Below are 24164 nucleotides of genomic sequence, written 5' to 3' on the forward strand. Positions count from 1 at the left end.
CCGTTCCTGTCCTCCACCCCCCAGAGGGGAGAAGATCGGTTTGTGCTTCCAGGTTTTAATTAAAAGCATGACGAGCTGCCCCCGCCAGCCCCAGCCCAGGAGCACGGTGCTGTGCGGGATGAGCTGGCTTCTCCCGGCAGCACTCCGGCTCTCCGGAGCTACCCCGGCCAAGGATCCAGCCCCAGGGTCTCCTTTACACCAATGAAGGCAGCTGTAGCTCTTCATCTTCTCCCTCCAGGGACGTGGGAGCTGCAGGAGGGTCTGGTTGTTTGGTGGCCAAATGGAAAAGCCAGGAGGGAGGATGGGGGTATGGTTCTCCTTGCAGTCTACCTACGATGAGAAGCCCCTCCGGAGGACCAGACGGGGCTGAGCTTTCCGGGTGGGCGGTGGAGGAGTTGTCATGGTTTGTTGGGTTTTTTTTAAAAATAATTCTCCCTGCATTAATAAACAGTGGTTTTGGTTAGTAAATAATATGCCCTTTCTCTCCCCCATCTCTCCAGCAGAAATACGTGCCCTGATCTAATATATTCTGCCTTTCTCATTCCCTCACTTCGGAGGAGCCGCAAATTCTGGTGGGAACAGAGTGCTAATAGAAAAGGGCCTCTAAAGATATTTGAAACATGACCAAGAAAGGACAGAGGGAGATTCAGCTCCAAATATGCTGGAAAATCTAGGAGATGGGCCAAGAAAGGGGGAATATCGGAAGCATGATCGCCAAGAGGGAGAAGTTAATTGGGATGCATTAACTGGGGTGAAAGTGGGCAGTGCAGACATGGATTTGCTGTGTGGGGTGGTGATGCAGCTGGAGGCACCACGGTGGGCATGGAGCTACCGTGGCACTGGGGTAACTCATCTGCCCTGACCCATGGTAGCGAAGAATCTATCCTCCACCTCTGTCTGAATGGGGACAAGCCAATTTACCAGTTCTTGCTGGTTTTATGGTGTTTTCCTCGTTGAAAGTTCCAGCTTTTGGAATCCTGTGATTGCCTGGAAATCTGGAAACTACAAAATCGTGACTTCAATACTGCATAGGGCTTTATTTCTTTGGGTTTGGTCTCTGGGTAGTTTCTAGCCCTTGAGTTCTCAGGGAAAGGTTCAGTTATGCCCTGAAGGCTCAGAAGGCAGAAGGCAAATTTAAGGGAGGAAAAAAAACCCCACCACCCAGTGATTGATTTATTTTTAAAATCTCATCATTTTTATGCCAATCTCATTATTTTTTTTTTTTAATGCCTGACTCATGATTTTTGCGAGCGTTTGGTGTTGGCAGGGCTGTGTGCGTGAGTGTGACGGCGTGTGTGTGCACAGGGGCCCTCTGCTGATAGATAACACAGTGCTAGTTCGAGACAGCAGTGCTGTGGTCTTCAAGGGCTGCTGAATATATTCCTCTAGTCCTGTTTCATTGCCAAGCACATGGTTTTCAAGTTAATCCCCCCCCCCCCCCCCCAAAAAAAAAAGGGGGACACTAGCACCGGGCATTGAGTCATTCTGTGGCTTTTTAGGTGCTGATGGGAGAGCAGGGGAGATGCTAAAGGGGAATAAATGCCTCTGTGCCTCCGGGCATTGCCTCGGGGGGTATTTTAAGGCAGAGGGGTCAGTGTTTATTTGCAGTCCCCGTTGTATAAAGATCTAATAAATAGCCTGTGGAAGTCAAGTCTGTCGCCATCAGTGACTACTTCTGTGACCCTGGGTAAATGGCTTCGTTGCTCTCCTGTCGGGAAGAGGGTGACGGGATCTGTTGCCCAAGATGAGTTGCAGGTATTGGTTAATATATAAAATGTGCTTTGAAGATGAAAAATACCTTGGAGATGCTTAAAGCTCTGAACAAGCATCTGTGTTCTCTTTGCAGGAACCCAGCAGAATTGTGCCTGAATACTTTGTCACAGACAAAATCTGCTGTGTGCGCAGCTCAGAGAGGCAGGGCTGGGAGCTTCCCAAGGCTTTACGTGGCCATTGAATTTGTAGGCATTTACGCTTCTTGCTTGCTCAAGAGAGGGGTGTCACAGCGCGGCTGTGCCTGGCACTTTGCAGAGCCATCACGGGCTGGAGCAGTGCAGCAGGGAGCTGTGCCTGCACCCCTCACGGCATCCCCTGCTCCAGGTCCCCCACCCACGGAGACAAGCGCAGGGATGAGCCTCTGCATCCACATCCCAGCAAGTGTGAAGCCAAGTTTTGTATGACTTTCCAACATTAGCAAGTGTCCCCAGGTGATGGACGAGGTGTGGGTGCTCAGGAAGGTTTGACCCAGCTGTGAAATGTCCAGGAGGAGTTTCACTATTGTGGATTTGCTGTTGTCTAGCATAGGGTTGGATTCACACACAACTCCAGGCTACTAATAAAGTATCTCTTAGTTGCTAGTTTGCGTGAAAATGGTAGATAGTATCTTTGAAACCCCATAACTGCTTCATTTTCATCAAGGATCTCAGAGTTACACAGCAAATTTATTTTATACAGTGTAATCACAAAGCCTTAATTTTCTTGGGAAGCCTCCTTTTACTCACTTTTGCTAATCAAAATGCCATGATTTTGCCAGAGCAGCTTGCTTTGTGGATTGCCCTGCCTGTGCCATGTGCTGCCAGCTCCCTGCCAGCCCTAACGGTGCTTTTTCTCTCCAAGGGAAGAAGCGATGCTGTCCACCTACTTTGAAACCATCAATGACTTGCTCTCCTCCTTCGGGCCAGTCCGAGACTGCTCCCGCAACAACGGCGGCTGTACCCGCAACTTCAAGTGTGTTTCAGATCGCAAGGTGGACTCAACGGGCTGCGTGGTAGGTACCGCGGCTGCTGGCCCCTGGGGCTGGCATCTGTTTTGGGGACAAGCCGGAGGGGGACATTGCCTGGTCCCTCTCCGGGGCTGTGGCCAAGGGGATGGATGTGTGTGCTGGTGGTGGACTCCTCCTACCCCTGGGGCCTTCACGGCAAATCACATACGCCTTAAGGACCTCAGGGAAGGAGCCCAGGGGCTCAGATGACCAAAAGAAAAATGCTTGAGGCTGATGGTCATTTTCCTGCTTGTCAAGAAAGCACGGGCGGAAAGCAGTCTTGCTTTTTCTCCTGCCTTGTGCTTCCTTCCCAGCGTGGGAGAAAGATGAAGCATCTCCCCACCTTCTCCCCCTCCGGGCCCCTCTGATGCCTGCAGAGTTTCAATTTGTTTCTGAACGTGTTCACATCTTGCCAGACAATCTACTGAGTCCCAGGTTTTGTAGTTCCCCCTCCAGAAGACTCCTTAGACCCTAGGCCACTAGTTTGGGGCAGAGGCTCTGAATCGTTCCCAGCTATCGATGCACAGAGGGTTTTGCTGTTCTTCCAGGTGGGAGCAGCAGAGCTCAGCACCTCTCCCAGCTCTAACCCATCTCCCCCGACAGCAAACTTGCCAATTCCCTGCACGCAGAGCTTGTGCGGGTCCGGTATGACGTGTGGAGATGTGGGGGGCAGAGCCTTGGGAAACTGGGGGAAACCTGGAGCATCCCTTCTCGTCTGTCTGTTGTAGGAGCCCCTGCCTGCCAGGCAGCGGGTGGTGACCCCTGAGGGGGTCCAGAGCTTGTCACCCGCTCCACCTGCCCTGCAAACACACACTCGCTGCTCCTAAGCCCCCCAAAACCCCTCTGCCCCTTCCCCTCCCTCTCACCGCAGGCAGATCCCCCATTGCCCCATCCCTCCCATCTCAGCAGAGGCGGGAGTTAAGTGTCTCTTTATTTATTGAAGATGTTTATACACGGCAGCCGGGAAAGGTCAGGCTGGAGTGGTGCCATCCCAGGGGTGGCATTTTCATTATCCCCTTCTCCAGTTGCTTGTTAAGGCCATTTAGCACGACAGCCTGATGTGTCACTGGCGGCGCCTGGTGCCATCTCCCCCTTGCCGCTCCTCTCCCTTTCCTCCTTTCTTTTCCCATTGTTGTTTTCTTTTGTTCCCTTTTCCAGGGAGCAGCTGCCTTTCTAGTCTTTTGGGGGGGTTTCCCCCCTTTTTTGGGTGTTATTTTGCTCTGAACGCCAACGTGCCTCCCAGCCACTGTCAGAAGCAATCGGGAGTCTGATCGCCCCATGCCGCTGGGAAGAGATGCCTCTTTTTAAAAGTCAGGATATATTAAGATAGAAATTGTCAATAAATTACAGGCCTAGCGCTCACCACGCTGGTGCACGGAGAGGCAGAAATTGAAAACTGTGTCACTCAGGGAAAATACCACCACCCCCCCACTTCTGTAATGCCTAACTGAGGCTTTCTGCAAAGAGAACGAACCGTGTACAGCAGGCAGTGGGGGGGAGAAAGGAGAAGCAGCCAGAGCTGTTCTCCAGGAGTGCATCCCCTCCCTGAGAGCCGTGGGTGAGGGGTGACGCGTGGGGACCATGGGACCCCCCCGTCCCCCCACAACACGCCAGGCTCCTGGGGCCATGCATCCAATGGGGACAGGAGACAGTTGTAGAGATGCCTGTCTTTTCTCCCTCTGCTCTTCACCCCTTTTTCTCCCCACTGCAGGAGCAAGAGTCTGCTCTGCCCCTCTCCACAGCCCCCAGTCGTGGGGTGAAGCCCCCCCAGCTCCTCAGTCCCAGCTGCAGCCTGAGGACAGCAGAGCTGAGCTCCCCGGGGGGAGTTTGGAGACGGCTGCTGCATCCCTCCAGCTGGTCCACATATCTCCCTGCTTCCCATCGGACTGACACCGGGGGCACAGGGCTCCATCCCTCCCGGCTCTCCCAACCTCACGCAACATTTTACATTCATCACCTGCTTGTAGGTCCCCAGCAATGGCAGGGGTGCGAACAGAGGTCTGGAGGACACTGGCCCACGTTTCTGACTGTTGTCTGGGAAAAAGCCTAACGGGTAGGCAGGCAGCGCTGCCCCCAGCCCTGGGTCGTGCCCATGGCACTGAGTGGGGTCACAGGCAATGGGTATTGAGTTTCGGAGCTCGCCGCAGCCCTGGCATGCGACTTTGCGGCACCTTCTGCACCGGTCCCTGTGCTGGGCAATACATCCCCTCCTCATCCCGCCCCTGCTCCCGGAGTCTGCCAGGTGTGAGCTGGACTTCCAGTGCGAGCAGGGATGGGGTCATTTGCTGCAAATTTGCAGGGATGTCAGTTAGTTTTAAAGCTGAACTGCCGTGAACTCAATTTGCCAATTTGGTAAATGCTATGGGCAATATCGGGATGTAATTTAATTAAGCTATCCCCTTTTTATAGAGTTCAGGGAGCATTCGTGTACTAATTTTAGCACTAGGTTTTTGCTTCAGCTTTACTCTGGACACCGTTTCGCAAATCATGACATGTTGTTAATCTTTACCAGTCAACAGTTTATTAATTTGCTGAGGACCACAGAAGTATATAATCAGTGGTTCATCAATCAAGGCTAAATCCAACAAATGTTCCAGGCAGGTACTGAGCATAAAATATACATGCAGCCTTGTAAGCAATTAATACACAGCAGAGTCAGAGCCTAGCAGCTCAACCAGGGAACCGCACAAATCTCAAAGATTTCTTATTCCTTTTATATATAATCATCATCTGTTACCAGTTCCTTCATGCCGTTAATACAGCTTCCAGTAATTCTGCAAGGACTGGGGTTGCATTTATCTTTGAGCTTTTTAGCAGCATGGGCTCTGCCATTACCTAATTGTTTGGCCTTAAGAGGACTTGGTTAAAACGTTGAGGGCAGTTTGCTTGCAGCTCATGGTGGAGTGTCTCTTAGGACAGTCTCCTTGGGCTTATGAAGGACAAAAGAGGATGTCGCTTTGCAAGTAAAAATCCTGCATTCGAGGTCTCACTTGGAAGACCCCAAAGGCTCTGCAGTGGGGTCCCCACCCAGAGGGGTGACGGGTCCCCAGCTTCCATCCCGCACTTCCCACGGGGCCCTTTTTTCTCCTCCATCTCATGGCTTTTCTGTTATTTTTACCTCTACCCAGTAGATGGCATTAGTGCATAAAGGTTTTTTGCAGTTCTTTTCTTATCGGAGGCCTTTTTTATTTAGGCAGTTTTAGGAAGTATAAGCTGCAACCTTGCTAAAATCTTGGCATTGCTAACTGGAGCCTTGCCTTTGAGCCCTGCCTTGCAACATAACAAAACAATCCCCAAGCTCTAGAAAACCTATTTCCATGCTGCTTTTCCTTGTTGCACCCTCGAATTGCCGTCAGATGCAGGGAAGCCGAGGGCATTTCCTGAGAAAAGACATCCCAGCAAGCTTCACTAAATCGCTCTGCTCTGTACATTGAGTCCAGTGTGCATTTTGTACCATCTTGCAGGGATCATAGCAAACCAGGAGAAACTGTGCTGGAGGAATAAGTCAGATTATTACCAGTAAAGGAATGTATATTGCTGATTCCTTCTACCAGCACAGTGGTAGCTGCTCAGCCTGGAGGGAGGATGTTGAAGGAGGGAAAGGGCTTAACCCTCACGTGTTGGTGATTTATAATTTGAGATGAAAACCTGTGAATTAGCCCTGAGGGAGTGAAGGAAACACCTGTAATGTGGCTTAAATTCAGGTTTCCCCACCTGTCTCTCAGCTTGGCTTTGCTCATTGATGCCAATCCTCTCATCCGACCAGGGAGAAGGGAGGGTTTCTTGCATCTGCTGCCCCATGGCTGTGCCCATTTGCAAGCCCCAGCAAGGCAGGATTGCAGCCCCAGGGGAATAAGAGGGGTGAGGATTTTTTTGCCAAGGAAGGTGAGCTTTGGTCTTAGCATGTGAGCTGGGCGAGGAGGTGGTCGGTTCCTCTCTGGTGCACGTTGGGCGTCCTTGGCATCACCATGGGAGGAGGCAGTGGCAGGTACAGGTGTGGAGTGAAGGTGTGTGTCTGAGCGCTGGGTCCCTCTCAGGATGGGACCTCGTCAGTGTGAGGACCTCCTGGAGAAGCAGGAGGGAATGAGCTGCCCAGCTGGTGGTGAGGAAGGCAGCTCAGGGTCCCACGCCGAGGTAGCGGTAGAATTAGGCCCCTTGTTTCTCTGCTGCGTAAGCAGCTTCACCGCAGCGGTGCGGCAGCAGGTGGGTGCACGTGGGGTGGTCTGATGGTTCTGCAACATCTGTGATGCCTGCAGATGTTGGCGAGTCAGTCTTCTAAGTCAGAAGAGAGTGACTGGTGTCTACGGAGGCCAGAGATGTTGCAGGTGGATGTGGAAGGGCTCACAGTGTGGCTGTGCTCCAGGATCCATCCCACCTTGGGAATGGTGTCGGCAAGAGGTGGGAGAGCCCACCGAGCCCAGGCAGCGGGCACTGCTGTTCTGCACAGACATGGAATCCTGCTGATCATCACCATCTCCCTGCCCACAGGCTGAGGTTCCTCTAGCACAGATTTATTTCTAATTTGAGCGAGAAAATCTGCAAGGACGATGTGAACTGTTCCTCTCCACGATCACGAGGTCAGCCCGTCAGGCAGGAGGGAGTTTGTCTGGCTCAGCAGTATGCAGAAGGGACAGCATCTACCAGAGAGTCTCTTAATGAAGTTATGGCCCTCGGTGACACCGGTGTGGTGTCAGTCCCAGCCTTTTTAGATGGAGAAGGAACAGAAATTTGGCATGGTCCACACAGGCGTATAAGCCTTAGCGCGGCCTGTCTGGAGCTAATCCTTCTCTTTTGCTCTCTTTCACATCAAACTGATGGGCTGTTCCTTAGCCGCTGCAAAGCGGAGCAGAGAAACAGCTTAATTCGAGTATAACCATTTCAGGGAGAACTGGGATTAGAAATGAAGGAGCAGGGCAGTGGCTACCTCTCCCATCGCCTCCTTCCAGCACAAGTCACACGGAGTGGTTTGGGGACCAAGGGGAGTGGGGAGGTACTTCAAAATGAAGTGGATGATGCTGAGAACTGATATTCCTGGGGGGAAACTGGGTGTTTGGGAGTTTCAGCCCAAATCAAAATGCCATGCAGAAATCCCCAACATATGTGAAAATTCCGAAATACTTTGCCTCAAAACATCTCCATTCTATGGAGGAGGGGGAAATGTTTAATTCCAACATTATCATCTGGAGTTTTATCTTACATATTGTGTTATTCCAGTGTACAGCCTGAAATAAAAACAAAATTAGGCAGTGGAAACCAAAACATTTCACCCTTGTCAAAATTAAATGCTCTCCTAATTTCCCAATGAATTTTGAGATGTAACTGATGGAATCCCACAAAGCACTTAAGCTTCATCAAATCTGCATATTTCTGACAGACAATTGTTCATTGAAAAATAAAAACTCATCCGTCCCTGCCTTACGAGGCACCTAGCTAATTATGTTAGAGATGCATACGCCAGGGAGGGAGATGGGGAGGAAACCATTCTCTTCTAATCCCTTTAAAGTTTAGCTGGCTCCTTGAAGCAGAAGATGACTCCTTATGTACGTTATGGTTGGAAGCAGAAGCCCCCTGAGTTCAACAGCAAGCCCCCCTCCCAAGGAGCCTGCAGTTTTGGATTTATCTTGATAAGCCAGGTAACTACCTGTAATGAAACTGGGATTTGAGGAAGAGAGAGAAGCAAAGGATGGCAAAAGCCACTGGGGTTGGTAGCCGGCCGCAGCAGGGAGTGGAGGGGCAGGTGGCAAACCCACCGCCCGCCTGCCTTTGCTTTCAAAGGGGTTTGCACCGTGTCGGGGAGTGGTGGCCAAGTTTAAAAGCAAGTGGAATAGCTCAGGAGGCACCGAGGTGAGCTGGAGGTCTCTGCCTGTGCTGGGAGGAAGCAGTTTGGGTGATAAAAGCCCCATTTTCTCTAGCGTTGGCTTTTTCAGCGGCATTCCTCGGAGGGTTTGGCTGGCACCAGCCTTTGCCCCTCTGCTTCCCAGCAGACTGGGATGGTTCCTGTGTTCTGGTCACAGCGGGGTTGGGTCTTTGGGTTTGGTTTGGGTCATAGGATTTGGTGTGTGGCATTGTGGCTGGGCTGTACCCTGGATGGCAGGTGGGGCACGAGTTGAATTTCTGGTCTCTCAAAGGTTTTTGGAGGTGCCAGCATCTGCTGTGGCTGGGAAGGGAAATGCCCTGACGGGCAGGAGATGCCAGCACACCCCAAAACGGGTTGTTGGTGCCTCTTGGAAGGGAAGCAGCTGGAAGGTTTCTACTAGCTTGATTTCCTGGCTCTAGGAGCTCTGAACACTTATATCTGTGTACATAGCATCCCACCAGCTGCTTGAAATAAATAAGTCCATCCCACTTTGAATTGAGATGCAAACATACACATAGTGACTTGCCTGAAAGGGTCCACGCAAGCGCTGTGCGGTGACCGGAGGCGAGGAGATGCTGCCTCATCGCCCAGAGCTTTGGTCTCCTTCGTGGAGCCCCCAGCTCGCTGTCACGGGGGGGGCAAGCCGAGGAGCGTGAGCTATCGCAGCGTGTGCTCAGGAGCCTGGAAGACAGATGGGTTTGGTTTTCTGAGGCTAAAATAATGATTGATGATCTTGAAAGGGAAAAGGAAGCAGGGGAAAGGAGGGAGGGGAAAAAAAGAGTGGGAAGATAATGACTGTTGCTTCAGAAAACAGTTGTAATGTTTCCCTCTGGGAAGGATGCTCCTCCGCAGCGGGGTGTCGGGGGGGGTCTGCGCAGGCGGGTGGTGGCGAGGACATCGCTGCCCCGAGGAGGCAAGGCAGGGGTGGCCCAGAGAGGGACTGTCTGGAGCCAACAGGCACTTTAGCGACCAGCTTTTTGGTCCGTTTTACCAAAATATTAGGACAGGAGGGATAGATCTTACCTGTAGAGACTGGGCTCTGTACAGCCAGACTCTGGTCCTGCTGCTGCTGAAGAGCGTTGCTCGCCAGGGGCCTTCTGGGCCAAGAAAGCAAAGGCAGAATAAGCTGAAGTTGCCCGAATACATATATATATATATGGACACAGAGGGGTTTACTGCATTTGTATCATTTCTGAGCTCCAACAAGCAAATAAAATACATGCCAGTGCATAGTTTGGAGCTTATTAAAATGCTGGCACTTGTTTGTACCTCAGCAGTGGTTCAGATTAATGTTTTTGTATCACGCTGAAGAGGTTCCTGGGTGAGGAGTGCGGATGCCTCTAAACAAAGGGGGGTTGTTAGGGCCTTTGGACATTGCACTCGGTGCCTCTGCAGCACTGAGCCACCACCAGCCTTTTTTGCGGCCTCAGGCCAGCGGTGCTGGGGATGCAGTCTGGGGAAGCTGCGCCGGGCACGGGTCCGAGGTCCTGGGTCTCGCCTCCGGATGCATCCAGACACGGGTGTGCGGTACCCGGAGCGGCACCGGGAGCAGGGCATTGGTGGCAGCTTCCCCTGTACCATTTTGAAGAGCCAGGCTCGCCTCAGGCCAGAGCATCACCTCTGACACCCCGGTGCAGGAGAAGTCTCGGGCAAAAAGTCTTCTATTGTTGAGAAAAGAAAGCATAATAGTAATAATAAAAAGGGCAGTTTACTCTCTACAGAAACACTTTATTAAATATTCTTTTTTTTAAACTTAATAACGGAAAAGAGGAGCTGAGCTGAGAAGCTCTGGCAGGCAGCTCAGATGGAGAGCTGGTGTCCTCTCGTCTGGGGAATCTGTCAGTAATGAGACTCTGATTTTATTTCCAGTGACCCCGTCACCTGTCTCACTGCTAATGAGCTTTGTAAACGAGAAAGGAAAAATAAAAAAAAAAAAAAAAGGGCCTTTGTTCACTAACGCAAGCAGGGACTTGTCCAGATACTTATTTTCCTAAGACGCAATCTTGTACGGGTTTCAGCGGATGCTTGCTTTCTTTCCACTTGAAGATGATCCTCCTCCTGTTGCGTTTGCTCTGGCTGTGCTGAGGACGGTGGCGGTGGGCAGAGGAGCTGTGCCGAGTTCTGGTGGCAGGAGGCCGTGCGATGTCACACGCTGTGCCGGGGTGACGGCGGTGGGCACGGCCATCCCGTTTCATTCCAAACCGCGGCCCCGTGCATCGGCAAGGCTGGCTCTGGTGGCCTCCGGGGGGGGCAGCGGGCATGTGGCAGCATGTCCTGCCAGCTCTGCTACTCCGTGTCACCTTGGAGATGTCATTTAAAGGGGGAAAAAAGCCCGTTTCTCCAAAAATCAGATAAAAATAGCACTTTCTGATTCAACATATCCATTCCCCGGGCGTGCTTGGAGTCCATTTGCTGACTGCAATCACAAAAATAAAGACCTGGGTGCTCTGCCCAGCGTGGCTGGGAGGGGACGAGCCGGTGCCCGGCTGTGCTATCAGCCAAACCCCGCTGAGCTGCCGGCAGTTCCTCCTTCGTAAACCGATCGGCAGCAGCAGGGTTGGGGCGTTGTAGCTGTGGGTCATGTTTAGCTTGCAGGATCTGTATTATCAATGCTAACGCACAAGAAGACAAGAAACTAAGTTTTCTTTTCCAATCCCAAGACCAATTTTCACGGCTGGCCATCGCCGCAGAGAAACCAATTCAGTCCTGCGTAGACAGAGTGGATTTGCAAGGCAGTGGAATTACATTTGTATGGTAACAGCTTCTCCCTGGTTTTTCAGAGCAGACCACGAGCTGGAGTCTCCTCCTACCTCCTTTTTCCTCTCCGTAGCGTGGATTAAGTACCAGACCCTTTTCCCGAGCTCTGAGATATTTGTGCTTGTCAGATCCACGGATGAAGGATGGTCTGGGAGTTTGAAGCGAGTTCTCAAGCACTGCGGGTCCAACATAGCGAACCACAAGCAGCTTTTTCTTTTTAATTGCTGGCTAACAGTTCGCAGGATCCCTTCGCCTCCCTGGATAAATGGATCCATCCTGTATCTGGCTGAGAGATGTGCAGAGGTGGTTGGCTGGGGCCACCACGTCTCGCCAGCTTTCCTCCCATTGGGGAGGGGCGTGTTGCCCGTGATCGCTCAGAGTTATTGACTGAGTTGCTTATTGATTTTCTAATCATTTTCCGACACAGCCCCCCATCCTGTGTCACTGCCAAGGCAGATCGCAAATTGAACTGCAGCTGAATTGATGGTGGATTGATTAAAACTCACCGTAATTATTGGTTTTCTGCTGCCCAAGCCAGACAAATCAATGTCAGCAATAACAGATCTGGTCCTTTATAAAAGCCCAGCAAACGCAGAGTGAGTCCTGGTTTTGTAAGCCCACCCGAGAGCCCAGACCGACCCTTCAGCACAGCCCAGGGAGTCAGGATTAGCACAAGCCAGCTTTTTCGTGGGTCATTTCTGACTGGTGTGGGCAAGAACATGGTTGCACCCAAATGGGCTTTAGTTTTCCCCCTGCTCTGATCTATTGGTGGGACATCCTGATTGCAAATCCTTTGCTCCAGGGGCAGGGAGATCTGTAATAAAGTTTTATTGTGCCCAATAGTTGCTCCATCCACCTATTCATCCCTGCAAAACCCTCCGCGCAGGGGGCTGGCGTTGCCTCTCCAGCTGTCTGCCTGTTGGTTTTGCTGGCTGGCACGAATTGCAGAGCTCGCCGGTTCCCATGGCTCGCTGTCCCTGCCATCTTTGTGCCCCCCAGCCCCACCAAGCAGGGACACGTCCTGTGTTTGTGCGTTGGCTATCGAAGCTTTCTGTCCCTGGAGAGGTTCTTGCTGCAATGCTACAGCTGGCTGGAGAGCCGGCTCCGCGCCGAGCCAGGGACGGATGCGGAGGGGAGGGGGTGCTTTCTTTTGCAAATTTTGGGCTGAGCTATTTGTCTACTATAATTAATGTGTATTAGGATGCATAATTACAAACAGAAAGGAACCGCATTTCATAGCCAAAACTGGAGGAATATCCCAAGGGTGGCCTTGAGCAAAGTGGGGCTAAGGGAGGGACAGCTTTGGTGACCTACTCACCTAGTCCCAGGGAAAGAGCCATCATCTTCCTCTGTGGGCTGGGAAAGATGCTGAGCTCAGCACACGGATCAATGCCAGGTCGAGAGTCCCAAGTGACAGCTCAGAAAAGCCATGACTGATCCCCTGGCTGTGATCCTGTAGCTTCTGCTGACTTAAGATCCCATCCAGTTGCCTTCAGCACCCTGGAAGGTCCCTCAGGAGCTCCAGAGGGGATTGGGCAGAGTCCCAGACTTTCCCATCCCTGTCGGCGTGGGGAGAGCAGCAGAGAGGCAGACGCGGTGCTGTGGAGCGGAAGATGCTGTTTGCAGTCAGCCCTCCCTGTCCTCCAGGGAGATGCATTTCTGCCAATTTGCACAGCTCTTATTCTTACAGTGGGGCCGGCAGACGTGGAGGAGACCGCAGGAGATAAGTGTTATATCTGCAGATTCACAAACACACTTATCCTGATCCTGTTTCCCAGGCAGCTCAGTGGCGAAAAGCACAGATTGTTCTAAGTGTCCTCTCCTCCTTCATATTTATTGTGTATATGCAGCTAGAAAGCTTCCTGCTCTCATGTCTTCTGCTGCTTCATGCCTAGGCAGGGCTACTGTTTCCCAAGCTGCCTCTCTGGGGCTCTGCCTGTGCCCTGCCTGCTCTGCAGAGATGGGCAGCATCCTATTCCACAGCCCTTTGGTGCTAACGTCCTTTGGCTAGAAAAGCCTCATGCCTCTCAGCCTTCCTTCGCCCTCCCCTTCCCACCTTATCCAGTGCCTGCAAGGAAGGTGCTGAGGTTTGCAAGGTCCACCCGAGCTTCAGAGCTGAGGGCACGGGAGCGAGCGAGACGTCTGAGGGACATCAGGCACGGGGATGCCTGAGACGTCGCGATTGCTGCAGGTGGGGCAGAAGCAGCTTTGACGTTGCTGCCGTAGGGAAATGACACGGGGTTTCTAGGAGGTGGAGAGAAACTTCTCGTCGCTCAGATGGAGTGGGCCAGGACTCCCTAAAGCATCTTTCTGATGTCCCCTGTGGACAGTTTGCTTCTTGAGTAGCCAATAGTGAGTGAGGCTTAGCAGCCCATCTCCTGTTGGGACCCTGCCGGTGTCAGCGAGCGCGGGGCTCAGGGTCTCCTGAACTTTTATTAATATGTACAGCATTTTCCACACACGGAAAATTGATTTTCTTTTTTAAGCACAAAGTATAGTGGTTTTATAACCTTTCTTCTGCTTGACAGAGGCCATTTATAACCTGCCTTCATCACTACCTGTACAAGCTCCAGTCTAACTCATCTTCAAGAAATTCCATAATGCATTTTTAATTGCGAGCTGCTCCTAGGCAAGATTTATTTATTTTTTCAAGGACTGGCCTTTTTGTTGTTGTTTGTATGCATGCATGTTTGGCGAAAAGGGATGAATAACGCAAGTGGAATAGAAGAGTGCTTTAATCTGGGTGACAATTTATTGATGGCATTTGCCGCCTGCTGGCTTTTATCTTTTGGGACAGGGAAAGCCAGCTGGAGAACTGGAATTAAAACCCAGAGCCAGATCCCCATCTTGTGTGAATCAGCATTGTTCCCTCGGTTGCAGAAAACTGTTCTGATGGGCCTGGGCTGTGATCCTGTCCTCCCCAAGTTCTGCCTCCACCACGGGCCGGTCCTGCCTGCAGCTGTCTCCTCCCATGGGAGGCAGTGAGATGCTTTCAGAGATGATGCCAAGGCCACATTCGCTGGCCTGCCTGGCATGGGTTGAGATGGTTTTTTGGGATTGAGATGTTTTTTGGGTTGAGATGATTTTCTGGGTCTCTCCCAAGCGCTGAGATGGTTTTCTGGGTTGGTCCCAGCTGTTGATGTGTTTTCTGGGTCACACCGGACATCTCTGCATCTCAGAGGAAGAGGTAACAAATGCAGAGGGTTTCTCCAGCATGTTACAGTGCGGGTTGTCACGCTTCACCCCACGCTGGCTTGAGGCTTCATCGCTGTGCGATTTTGCTGCCTCAAGGATTTCACCCTCCTCTGGAGAGAGAATGGGGAGCGAGGCTTTCGCAGCAGACGGGGCCCTTGCCCTGTGGTCCTTGTCCCTTCCCCAGAGGCTGTGCGAGGTGATGCAAGGCCCTTGGGGCTGCCCCATCCATCACTCAGGACAAATTCATCTCTTTTGGATGTAGACGGAGTTCAGCAGCACTGGCTCTTGGGTGGGCTGTGCCCTGGGAGAGCACCCGCCGGGCTGTGGCTCCAGGGTAGAGGAGGACCCATGGGTGACCTTACCACATCCCATCTCTTGCTGCAGTGCCCCGAGGACCTCCGACCCATGAAGGATGGCACTGGTTGCTACGACTACTCCAAAGGGATTGACTGCTCCGATGGCTTCAATGGCGGCTGTGAGCAGCTCTGTCTCCAGCAGACCCTCCCTCTGCCCCACGACCCCTCATCCAGCACCATCTTCATGTTCTGCGGGTGAGTCCCCTCCAATGCTCCTGCATCTCCCGCTAGCAGATAGAGAGCCCGTGCCCTTCTCCATCCCTGCCAACCCTCCTGTGCCACCCATCCCCAAGCTGGCATGCCCAGTGAGGGAGCTGGGTACCCAAGAAAAAGGCTGTTTATGGAACTGACTTCCAGCAGGGAATAGAGGCACCTGGTTTGCCTGCAGGCAGAAGCGTACGGGAGTGCAGGGAGCAATGTGAGCAGATGCACCTTCCTCCTCTTCCCCACTGTGTGACGGTACAGTTTGATCTGTGACTCACCGTGAAGGGACCCAAAAATTGTACATTGCGTGTTGGAGGGGGAAGGTGAAGGATTTGTTTAAAAAATACTACTTTTTAAATTTTTTTTCCCCTCCCCTGTGCCTCTCTTAAAATAGAGTTTCATCCCTGATTTTGGCCAGGATCCTATAATCCTACACAATTTAGCATTTTCTCTCAGGAAAATCTCCCCGGCTGCAGTATGTTCTAAAAGGAGCTCAGTGATTATCTGGCTTTATGCTGCACAGCTGCAGCCAGCCAGCCATCGCCCCATCGCCTGCCCCGGCGCTGGGGCTCTGCGGATTGCATCCCTTGGCTGGTTCACGCTCTCGGACACACGAGGAGTCTACTTTACATCTCTGTAGGAAAGATTACAGCGAAGGAGGGGAAAAGGAGCCCTTTTGCGAAGAAAATGCCCACAAGTGAGAGGGGGACCAAATTCCTAGCAGTAACTCCGAGGAGCATCCACCGAGTCCCGATGCTGGAGGTGCAGCAGAGACTTCATGCAGCCCTGGCTGCTGGCTGCTCCCTGGGGAAGAGCAGCCCAGGGAGCTCTGCCCGCACAAGCTTCTCTCTTTTTTAATCCCTTTTTGCTGGTTTGTTGGTCCCCCTGCCTCCTTTTTTTATTACTGTTTAGCAGCACAGAGCGGTTGAGTCACTAAGAGAGAGCATGTTGCCTCTGCTGTGCCTGCAAAAGAGGTTGGAAATACATATAGGCACCAGCAACCTTTCTGGGGAGGGTCTAGAAAATCTTGGGACATTATGTGGTCTCCATCTGCACCCACGCAGGGGATCTGCATTTCAATCTTCCATCCCCAAGACAGAGACTGTTTCCCTTTTTTTTTCATAATCCCTTTTCAAGGCAGAGCTGCACTTCAGGAACAGGCAAGGAAAAGTGCGACAGACGGGTGGGAGTTTCGCTTGCAGCAGTAAAACGCGGTAGAGGAATGGGAGAGGGGAGCAAGCCCAGATTTAGCAGAGCGCTGTGGCTACAGGGAGGAAGGGTCAGGCAGGGAACAGAAGTTTCTTTGTCAGTTGGGAGCTGCAATGCTGGGGAGAATGCTGGAGGAAGGAGAAGAGAAGGACAGGAGGCAGGATGAGCACGTGCAAAAGATGCCACTGATATCTCCCATGTCTGTCATTAAATCACATCCCTGCTGCCTGCCTCAGTTTCCCTTAGTGTCTGCTGAAGACGAGCATGTGCATCTTGCCCACAACAAGCTTGAAAGCAGGCCCAAGGAGCAAAGGAGCAGCCACGCTGGAGCTGCTTCCTTGCAGGAGGGCACTGCTGGGTGGAAAACAGGAGCAGGAGCCTGATTTCGCTTTGCTCTTGCCTGGGGAATGTCTGTGCCTGCACCGTAGCGGCGTCAGAGGGCACCGGGCGGGCAGGGGCCGTCGGCGACGGTCGAGCAGAGGACGCGCGGTGGGCTCAGCTCTGCTCTCCAGCGCGGGGGCAGCTCACAGGCAGGAGAGCGTGGCTGCAGGCAGACAGGGTCGTGCCGCTGCAGGAAGGATGGGTGTTGGGAGCCGAGCGCTCCTTCACTGGTCGCTCAACCGAGCTGCTGCAGAGCATGTGGTCTCTGCAACCTCTGCGCCTTACCAGGCAGCCACCACAGGTGTTCACGATGCTCGGGTGGGCTCGGCAGAGACTCGTCCGGTGGCGGGGCTCGTGGGGTGGCCCGTCTGACATAGCTTGTGGTGCTTTACAGGTGCGTGGAGGAGTACAAGCTGGCCCCGGATGGGAAGTCCTGCCTGATGCTGTCTGACATCTGTGAGGGCCCCAAGTGCCTGAAGTCGGATGCCAAGTTCAACGACACCCTCTTTGGGGAGATGCTGCACGGCTATAACAACAGGAGCCAGCACGTCAACCAAGGGCAGGTGTTCCAGATGACTTTCAGGTATGGCCCGGTTCTGCTCCTGGTTTTGGGATGGTGAGATGGGACCAAGGTCCGTTGGTGCAAAGCCAGCATCTCTGACACGTTCACTAGGGGAAAAGCAAGAAGACAACAAGCATCCATGCTTTTCCCACTTGCTCATGCTTCCTGCAGGCAGCAGCATGGGACCCTCCTGGGCCAGTGTGTGTCTCATCAGATGAGTGTTTAATCGCCTTCGACAGGCTTTTCTCAGTAGTGTTGCCTCATCTCTTTCTGAACACTGATGTCTTTCGTCTCTGTGATACCCTGCAACAATGAGTTCTGCCATTTAATTGCGTGTAGAATGAAAGAGCGTTCCCTTTGGCGTGTTTTCAACCTATGCGAGCTGGTTTTATTCAGTGCTCCCAGCTGTAGTACTGGGAGGAGCTGTGGATATAGCATGAAGGTAAATACCCCACCAGAGTGCAAGGAGCAGATAGCAGGGGGTGCTTGCAAGCTGCATGCCGGGTATATCGGGAGTGCGAAGGGTCAGATGCAGGTGGGGAGAGCAGGGTTTGAACAGCCCAGATCTTCACCTTGCAGTGCTCATGGAGGAGAGCTTGCTGATAGCTGCTGAATTCAGGGCTGGAAAATCAGTTGATTTATTTATTTTGCTTTGTTTCAGTGAATGCAGCTGCATTTGGATCGGGTGTGAACCAAGGCGGGTGTATGAGTTTCAAAGCAGCAGCGCTGAGTACTGTCAGGAGAGAATCCAGCCCACATCCCACCCAGACACAACTCTTCCTTGCCCAGCATCTGCCAGTGCACTGAGGGTTTCTTTCCTATTAAGGCACTGAGACCTCATTGCTGCCTCCAATTTTAGCTGGAGCTGTGGGTGCTCATCACTGCTGGCCACAGTGTTTTTCTGGGTGCTTTTTCCCCAGCTGAGTGCAAAGCCTTCCTAGCTATGAATTCACGTGGAACCCTGGCCTTTTGCACTCTTGATGGCAGATGAATTACGAGCTCCACCAGCAAAAAGGTGCTCAGAAAGCCACAGCCAGCGGAGTGCTTGGAGCCAGCAGAGCTGCAGCCTTTGCTGGAAGTGAGAATTGACAGTACACGAATGCAATTTACCCAGTGGGCTCCTCTTTGCTTTCTCTCCCTCCCACGTTACCAGTGTCAGTGGGTCCGTCAAAGCAGAGCGAGGGCTGCAGAGCTGAAATTTTCCATGAGCTGGCAGGTTGAGCAGGTCTGGGGGCTTCAAAAACTCCCCAAGCCCATCTCCTGGAAATGCCAGACCCGGGAGGGCTCCCCCCAGACAAGGTGCAGCCCCGGCTTGTTCTGTCAGTCTCTGTGCACCAAACCTCCTTTTGCAGAGGCTCTAATTTCCTCTCCAGCTCATCTGTAGCCTGGCCTTTGCTTGCACTGTGAAGTAGGAGGGTTGGAAAGCCACCCTTCCCCTGCCTCAGCCAGGGCTGGAGTCTAAGGGCTGCTTTGTTGCTGCCGGGAAGCAAACACATCTGTCCCCAGAGCTAAACTCGAGCCAGAAAGCACGCAAGGTTGTCTGCAGGTCTGGTTTATCCTGGGAGATGTAGCTTCTCCAAGTCATGCCATCTGAGGGCATCCTGGGGATGGTGGGTTTGGGCAGTACCAGGCTGGACCAGGAGCGGTTCCTGCCAGCGCTGCCCTCGGCCTCTTTGCTCTCAGGATTGCATCTTCCAGGGGTCGGAGCCCAAAGTGCACTCCCTAGGGCTCTGGTTGACAGGTTTTCAGGTTAAAAAAACAAAAGGGCTGTTAATGATCTGTTGTCCTTCCCATGGCTGGCAGCGCTCCTGGCCCACCGCGTGGGTGATGGCGGGGGTGCGTGCAGCGAAGGGAAGCTTTTCCCAGTGGGTTCTGCGCAGTGTGAACCCGGTCCTCTGCACGACCTTGCCATCACAAACAGGTTTTTCAGTGCCTGGTGTCGGCTATGGGACTAGTGCTGGGTCTAACAGCTGTAAGGGGCAGGAGGAAGCAGGTCTGAAACAAAAGCAACCTGGAAAGCGTGCCTGCGTGTTGCAGGCTGTACCATGCGATGCACTGGCTCAGCAGAGCTCGGAGCTGGGCGGGAGGCAGCACGTCTTGCTCCAGAAATGCTTTCGGCAGCCTGGAAGGTCAGCATGGCCACCCTTTCCCATTTGAATGTTGGCTCCAAAAGCGCCAGGCAGTGATGAGGAGGGCTTGCTTCCCCGCACACAGCGTACCTTCCCCGCGGCCAGGCTGCCTGGTATGTCAGAGGGTTACACCGTAGAAGCACCATTACATCATCTCCTAACGAGGGAAGAGAAGGAGGTTAATGGAGAAGAAATTATTAACTAAAAGATGTAATTTGCCTCTGATTTCATAGATATTCAAGAACCTCTCTGAGCATTAAGACACCAGCTGTTAAAGAAGCCCTTAATTTGGTGCATTTGAAACATAGCAGGAAGCTGCCTAATACCAGGGATTAAAAGCCTGTTTCTGCAAAGTAGGAGCAAGAACCTGCTATCAGAACAAGGGGCTGAGTATTTTAGAGGGATTTATAACTGCTGGGATCCTTTAGCTATGCAGATGTGACAGTCCTTTGAATGGTGTCTGCTTCCCATGTCGCCGCATCTTCAGTGTCTTTAATAAATAGGATATTCTCAATCCGCCAGGCATGTCAGCATGGTGTTGGGAGGAAGCCTTTGTGCTGGGAAAAGCTATCTCACACACCCTGGCCTGGGCAACACCTATCAGTTACAGCAGTATTTCCATCCCGTTGCAGGTGGGGTGGTCTCTTTACCATCTAACAGTCTGCAGCACTGATTAGTCTCTGCCCTTCTGATGGCTGCGGGGTCCTCCCTGCCACAGCTCGGCACGGCACCGGGATGGAGTTGGTGTAGCACCGATGGCTTTATTGTGTCTGCCCAGCTCGAGAGGACGGGGATGTGCAGTGGGTACTTCTACGATGCAGAGTAAGGATGGTGTTTGATGTGATCATGAGGCACGCCAGGCTGGTAATGAAATGGGAGAGCTGCACAGCTTGGAGGTCCCAGACCTGAGACCAGCCTGTGGTTCTAGTCAGTGCTGCTTCAGGTTTTGGTTTTTGCCTTTAGCCCGCATCACTTTATCCGAGGGGGTCAGGCAGCACCCAAACACGTTGGTGGCTATGACTGAGGAGATGGTAACACCCAAGGTAAGGGTGGAGGAATCAAATACTGGCTGCTCCGACAAAGGTACCTGCAACAGGGAGGGGCAGCTGCCGGAACAGTTCATACTGGTGTGCACTATGGGTGCTCCATATATACACCAACACTGGTGTCACTGCTGCATAGAGCCTGTCCCTGCTCACACCTCCCTTCGTGCTGGTGCCAAGGACCCTTTCCCCATCCATCAGCAAGACTGAAGCCAAGCTCAGCAGGACGTGAGCACCGCAGCATCCCTGCAGCTCAGCTCGAACCATCATGAGTTAGGAGCTCTGTGGACAGCTCTTTCAGTATTGAGGTGGCTTAATAACCGCCAATTATCGCTGTGGTGGCTGGGGTGCTCAATTGACCTGTTGGACAAGCCAGCGTCAAGGTTCCTGCTCGGAGGAGTGCGCCACATCATTGCTGCTGCTGCTGTTGCAAGGATTTAAATCAATGTGCTCCTCCAGTGATGCTTCTCCTGTGCGGTCCCTTGCAGGCATTTTGGTGGGGCGCAGACAAGAGATCTTTCATCACACACCAGAACCCCCTCCTCGCTCCTTCCACTGTTGAGCCGAAAGCACATTTAGAGCTGCCGCCTTCTGGGCATCCCTCTCTTTTTTTTAAAAAAGGTTCTTCTTTTTGGTGAAATGCTGTGTGGTGTTAATAAATAGATGGGATTGGAGCTGATCTATTCCAGTCACACTTCTCAGTCTAGCCGGGAGGCTCAGCAGTGGATCCAGCTCACTAAAGACTAGATTAGAGTGATTTTCCCCCCGTTGCCTTGTGGTGGGGCAGAGCCCAAACTCCATGCCGTCCCCAAATCACTGGGGGATTATTTTCCAAATGGGTTGTTTGTTCATTCCTTATCTGTTTTCTGCCATCTCTTTGCCACGAGGGAATAGAGATTTTTGTTTAAGAGCTGTTTGCAGTTTCAGACTGTTGCTTTTATGCCATTAATATGGAGAAAACCCAAATTGCTACCCATGGAGCCAGCTTTACTTGCTGGATTATTACTGCACGGCAAACAGGATGTCAGAGCAACGCGCAGCAGAATGCTCCCTGGGGAGCAGCCGTCTGCCCCAACCGGGGTCCCTTCCCATCCCTACCTCTGGCTCTGCCTCTCATCCCAGCTTTTGCTCCGGCTTGGCATAGCCCCAGGACACAGGGAGCGCCTCGCTCACGCGCGCAGCCCCCATTTCCCCCCCCCCAGCAGAGGTGCAGCAAGTCCGGGGAGTTTCTGGGTGTTGGGGGCAGATAGGCAGCCAAAATGGTCCGGTGGCTGGAGGGAGGAGAGGATTTGTGTCGGCACTCCCTCACTGCAAAGAACCTGCTAGGCGCTGAGTGTTTTCCCCCTCTATAGCCAGGGAGGATGGCTCTGGAGGATGCAGGGCTGCCATGCCGAGCACCATCCTGCAAATTGGAAGCCCCCTTCCCTCTGCAAGTCGGTCCTTGGAGGATGCTGTTCCTTGCATCCCCACCTGTAAAACAGGGCTGCTGCTGCTTTATGGCCTTGGGGAAGGGAAAGGGCAGGTTGGAGGTGGTGCTGAGCGCCGGCCAGTGCTGCCAAGCACAGCACCGAGGAGGCCGGGGGGCCACGGGGAGGGACGGGCACCCGCTCACCCCGAGCGCTGCCAGCCTGGCAGCCGGCTCTGCCTCCACACAGCTACGTTAATGCTGTCAGGCGGCGCGCCGGGTCGCTGAACCGATGCGAGAAATTGTCATAATATTGATGGGGAGTTTGGCAAGTTAATTTTAAATCTGTCACTCCTTCCCCTCACTGCTTCTCAGCCCTTAATAAACTGGCGCGGCGACGGCGGGGCGAGCTGACAGCTCAGCGCCATCCCCGCTGGGGGGCTGCTTTGGGGAATGTCCCCACCCCATCGCCATACCCAGTGCCCCCAAGCCGTGGGTGCTGCCAGGGCGCAGGATGGGTGCTCAGCCGGGTCAGCAGCATCGCATCAGGGTGCGGGAGGCCGGGGGGGATTCGCTGGTGCCGCCCGGCTCGGAGCTCGCAGGCCAGCCCCGGCTCGGACGTCCTGCCTCCCCCACGGCATCACAAATGTAACGTCCCTAACTAGTTAAATTAACGCTATTGATTTTTTCATATTTTTTCCCCTCTCTTTGAAACCTCTGAGCACAGAAGTTATAATTGCGCTGTTTATTATTCCTGTGCCGGTGAGCTCGGCGCCAGCCGGTACCCCAATGCCTTGTTTACCTATTACCCTTCAGGCCGGGATAACGGATGGATCTCTTTTCCAGTGGCTGCCTTCCATTTCATTCCTCTTTTTATTATTTGTTGCTGCAATTCTATTACCTGTTCACAACTCTGAAGCCTCAGACATACTAGTTGGAAGCAATGATGTCTTTCCAAGCCAGGCTAATGCCTCAAGCCTTGGTCCTCAGTAGCAGGCAAGGGGGTTGTTAGCAGTTTAGCAGCTCTGTGGAGCTGTTGTGGGATGTGATGCTCCGCACTCTGCCCCGCGCTCTGCCCCGCTCCCAGTACGTGCCGTGCAGGAGCACTGCCCGCTCCCAGCCGGGGATGCTGCCTGCAGAGCAGAGATGTCCTGGTGCCCGCTTGTTGCCGTGCCACACGCGTTGCAGCCCCCAAAGGGCCCCCATCTGAGCTGTTTTTCCTCAATCCCATTTTTTCCACCTCTCAACCTAGCCTCGGGGACATCCTCGCTGCTTTCTTGAGTCCATCCAGCCCTTTTCAGAGCCACAACAGGTTGCACTTAGACATACACCATGTATTTTGAGCACATTTTCACTGGCCAGGCTAAGCATTGAGATTTTATCAATCCAGGGTATAAATGACTAATGCAATTAGCACAGCACTCCGTCAGTTAGGCTACTATTACATCCTGCATGCATCAGCCCTGCTCCGTTTCAAAGTTAGCATCCTACCGAGAAGGAGAACAGATTGTATGGCTTTGAGCTGGTATTTCCGACAGTCTGCAGCCGCGTGCTTTTGCTCTGGATTGGTAGCATTTTTTTCTTCTTCTAGCAAAACAAAAGCAAGTCCAGTGCCAGCGATATCCTAAAGACAATGCAGGGGTCCAGGGCAGAAGACATGTTTTTTAAAATATACTGACTGAGGTGTTAGTAATGGAGGTATTTTAAGTACCAGAGGTTTTCAGATTCGTTCTGCGCCTTGTGTGGGTAAGATTTAAGGATTCGGCCAGCACATCCTTGGCGAGCGTGGGTACAGCTGTTGCAGCCGCCTCCTGCTCCTCCTGCCCTGTCACTGCTCCAGCTGCGCCCCTGAGCTGCCCCATTTCATTCCAGTCTGTGCAGGCAGTGGGATAACCTCGCCCAGAGTCGGTCTCTGCTGTTTGGCCATTGCCGCTCCCAGTGTATGCCTGAGCCCTGGGGAGGAGGAGGGATGGCCAGGGTGGAGACTGCAGCCAGAGCCCAAAACCAATTGCACATCCGTGACTTGGGGCTTGGGCTCCTTCCTCAGCCCCTGCTGAGCCCCAGCAGTGCCAGGCAGTGTGTGAAAACGTGCCAGTACAAAAAAATAGGTGGATGTTAAAAAACGCAACCGAACTCCCCACTTCTATCATGAGGCCGCGGAAAAGCCAAGCAGCTTTGACCTCGGTCCGTGCCCCGAAAACAGGCTTTTCAGCCGTCCAAATTGGCGAGTTGATGTTTCAAAGGGGAGCTCAGGCCCCAGAGATGGGCAGTGAGGGGGCAGAGCTCTCACGGTGTCCTGGGAGACGTG

At 52.8% G+C, this 24164-nt stretch overlaps 1 protein-coding gene across 1 annotated transcript in view; it reads left to right on the top strand.

Annotated features, from left to right (window-relative positions):
• Positions 1 to 24164, top strand: part of ASTN2 (astrotactin 2) — a 302383-nt gene that overhangs the window by 134534 nt on the left and 143685 nt on the right. Inside the window, exons 10-12 of the mRNA XM_010571011.1 lie at positions 2614 to 2764; positions 14952 to 15118; positions 17112 to 17300. Of these exons, the coding sequence (XP_010569313.1) occupies positions 2614 to 2764; positions 14952 to 15118; positions 17112 to 17300 (507 nt within the window). The remainder of the gene's footprint in view (positions 1 to 2613; positions 2765 to 14951; positions 15119 to 17111; positions 17301 to 24164) is intronic.

Source organism: Haliaeetus leucocephalus, unplaced genomic scaffold (assembly GCF_000737465.1).
Source record: "Haliaeetus leucocephalus isolate CR32 unplaced genomic scaffold, Haliaeetus_leucocephalus-4.0 Scaffold306, whole genome shotgun sequence".
Classification (NCBI taxonomy): Eukaryota; Metazoa; Chordata; class Aves; order Accipitriformes; family Accipitridae; genus Haliaeetus; species Haliaeetus leucocephalus.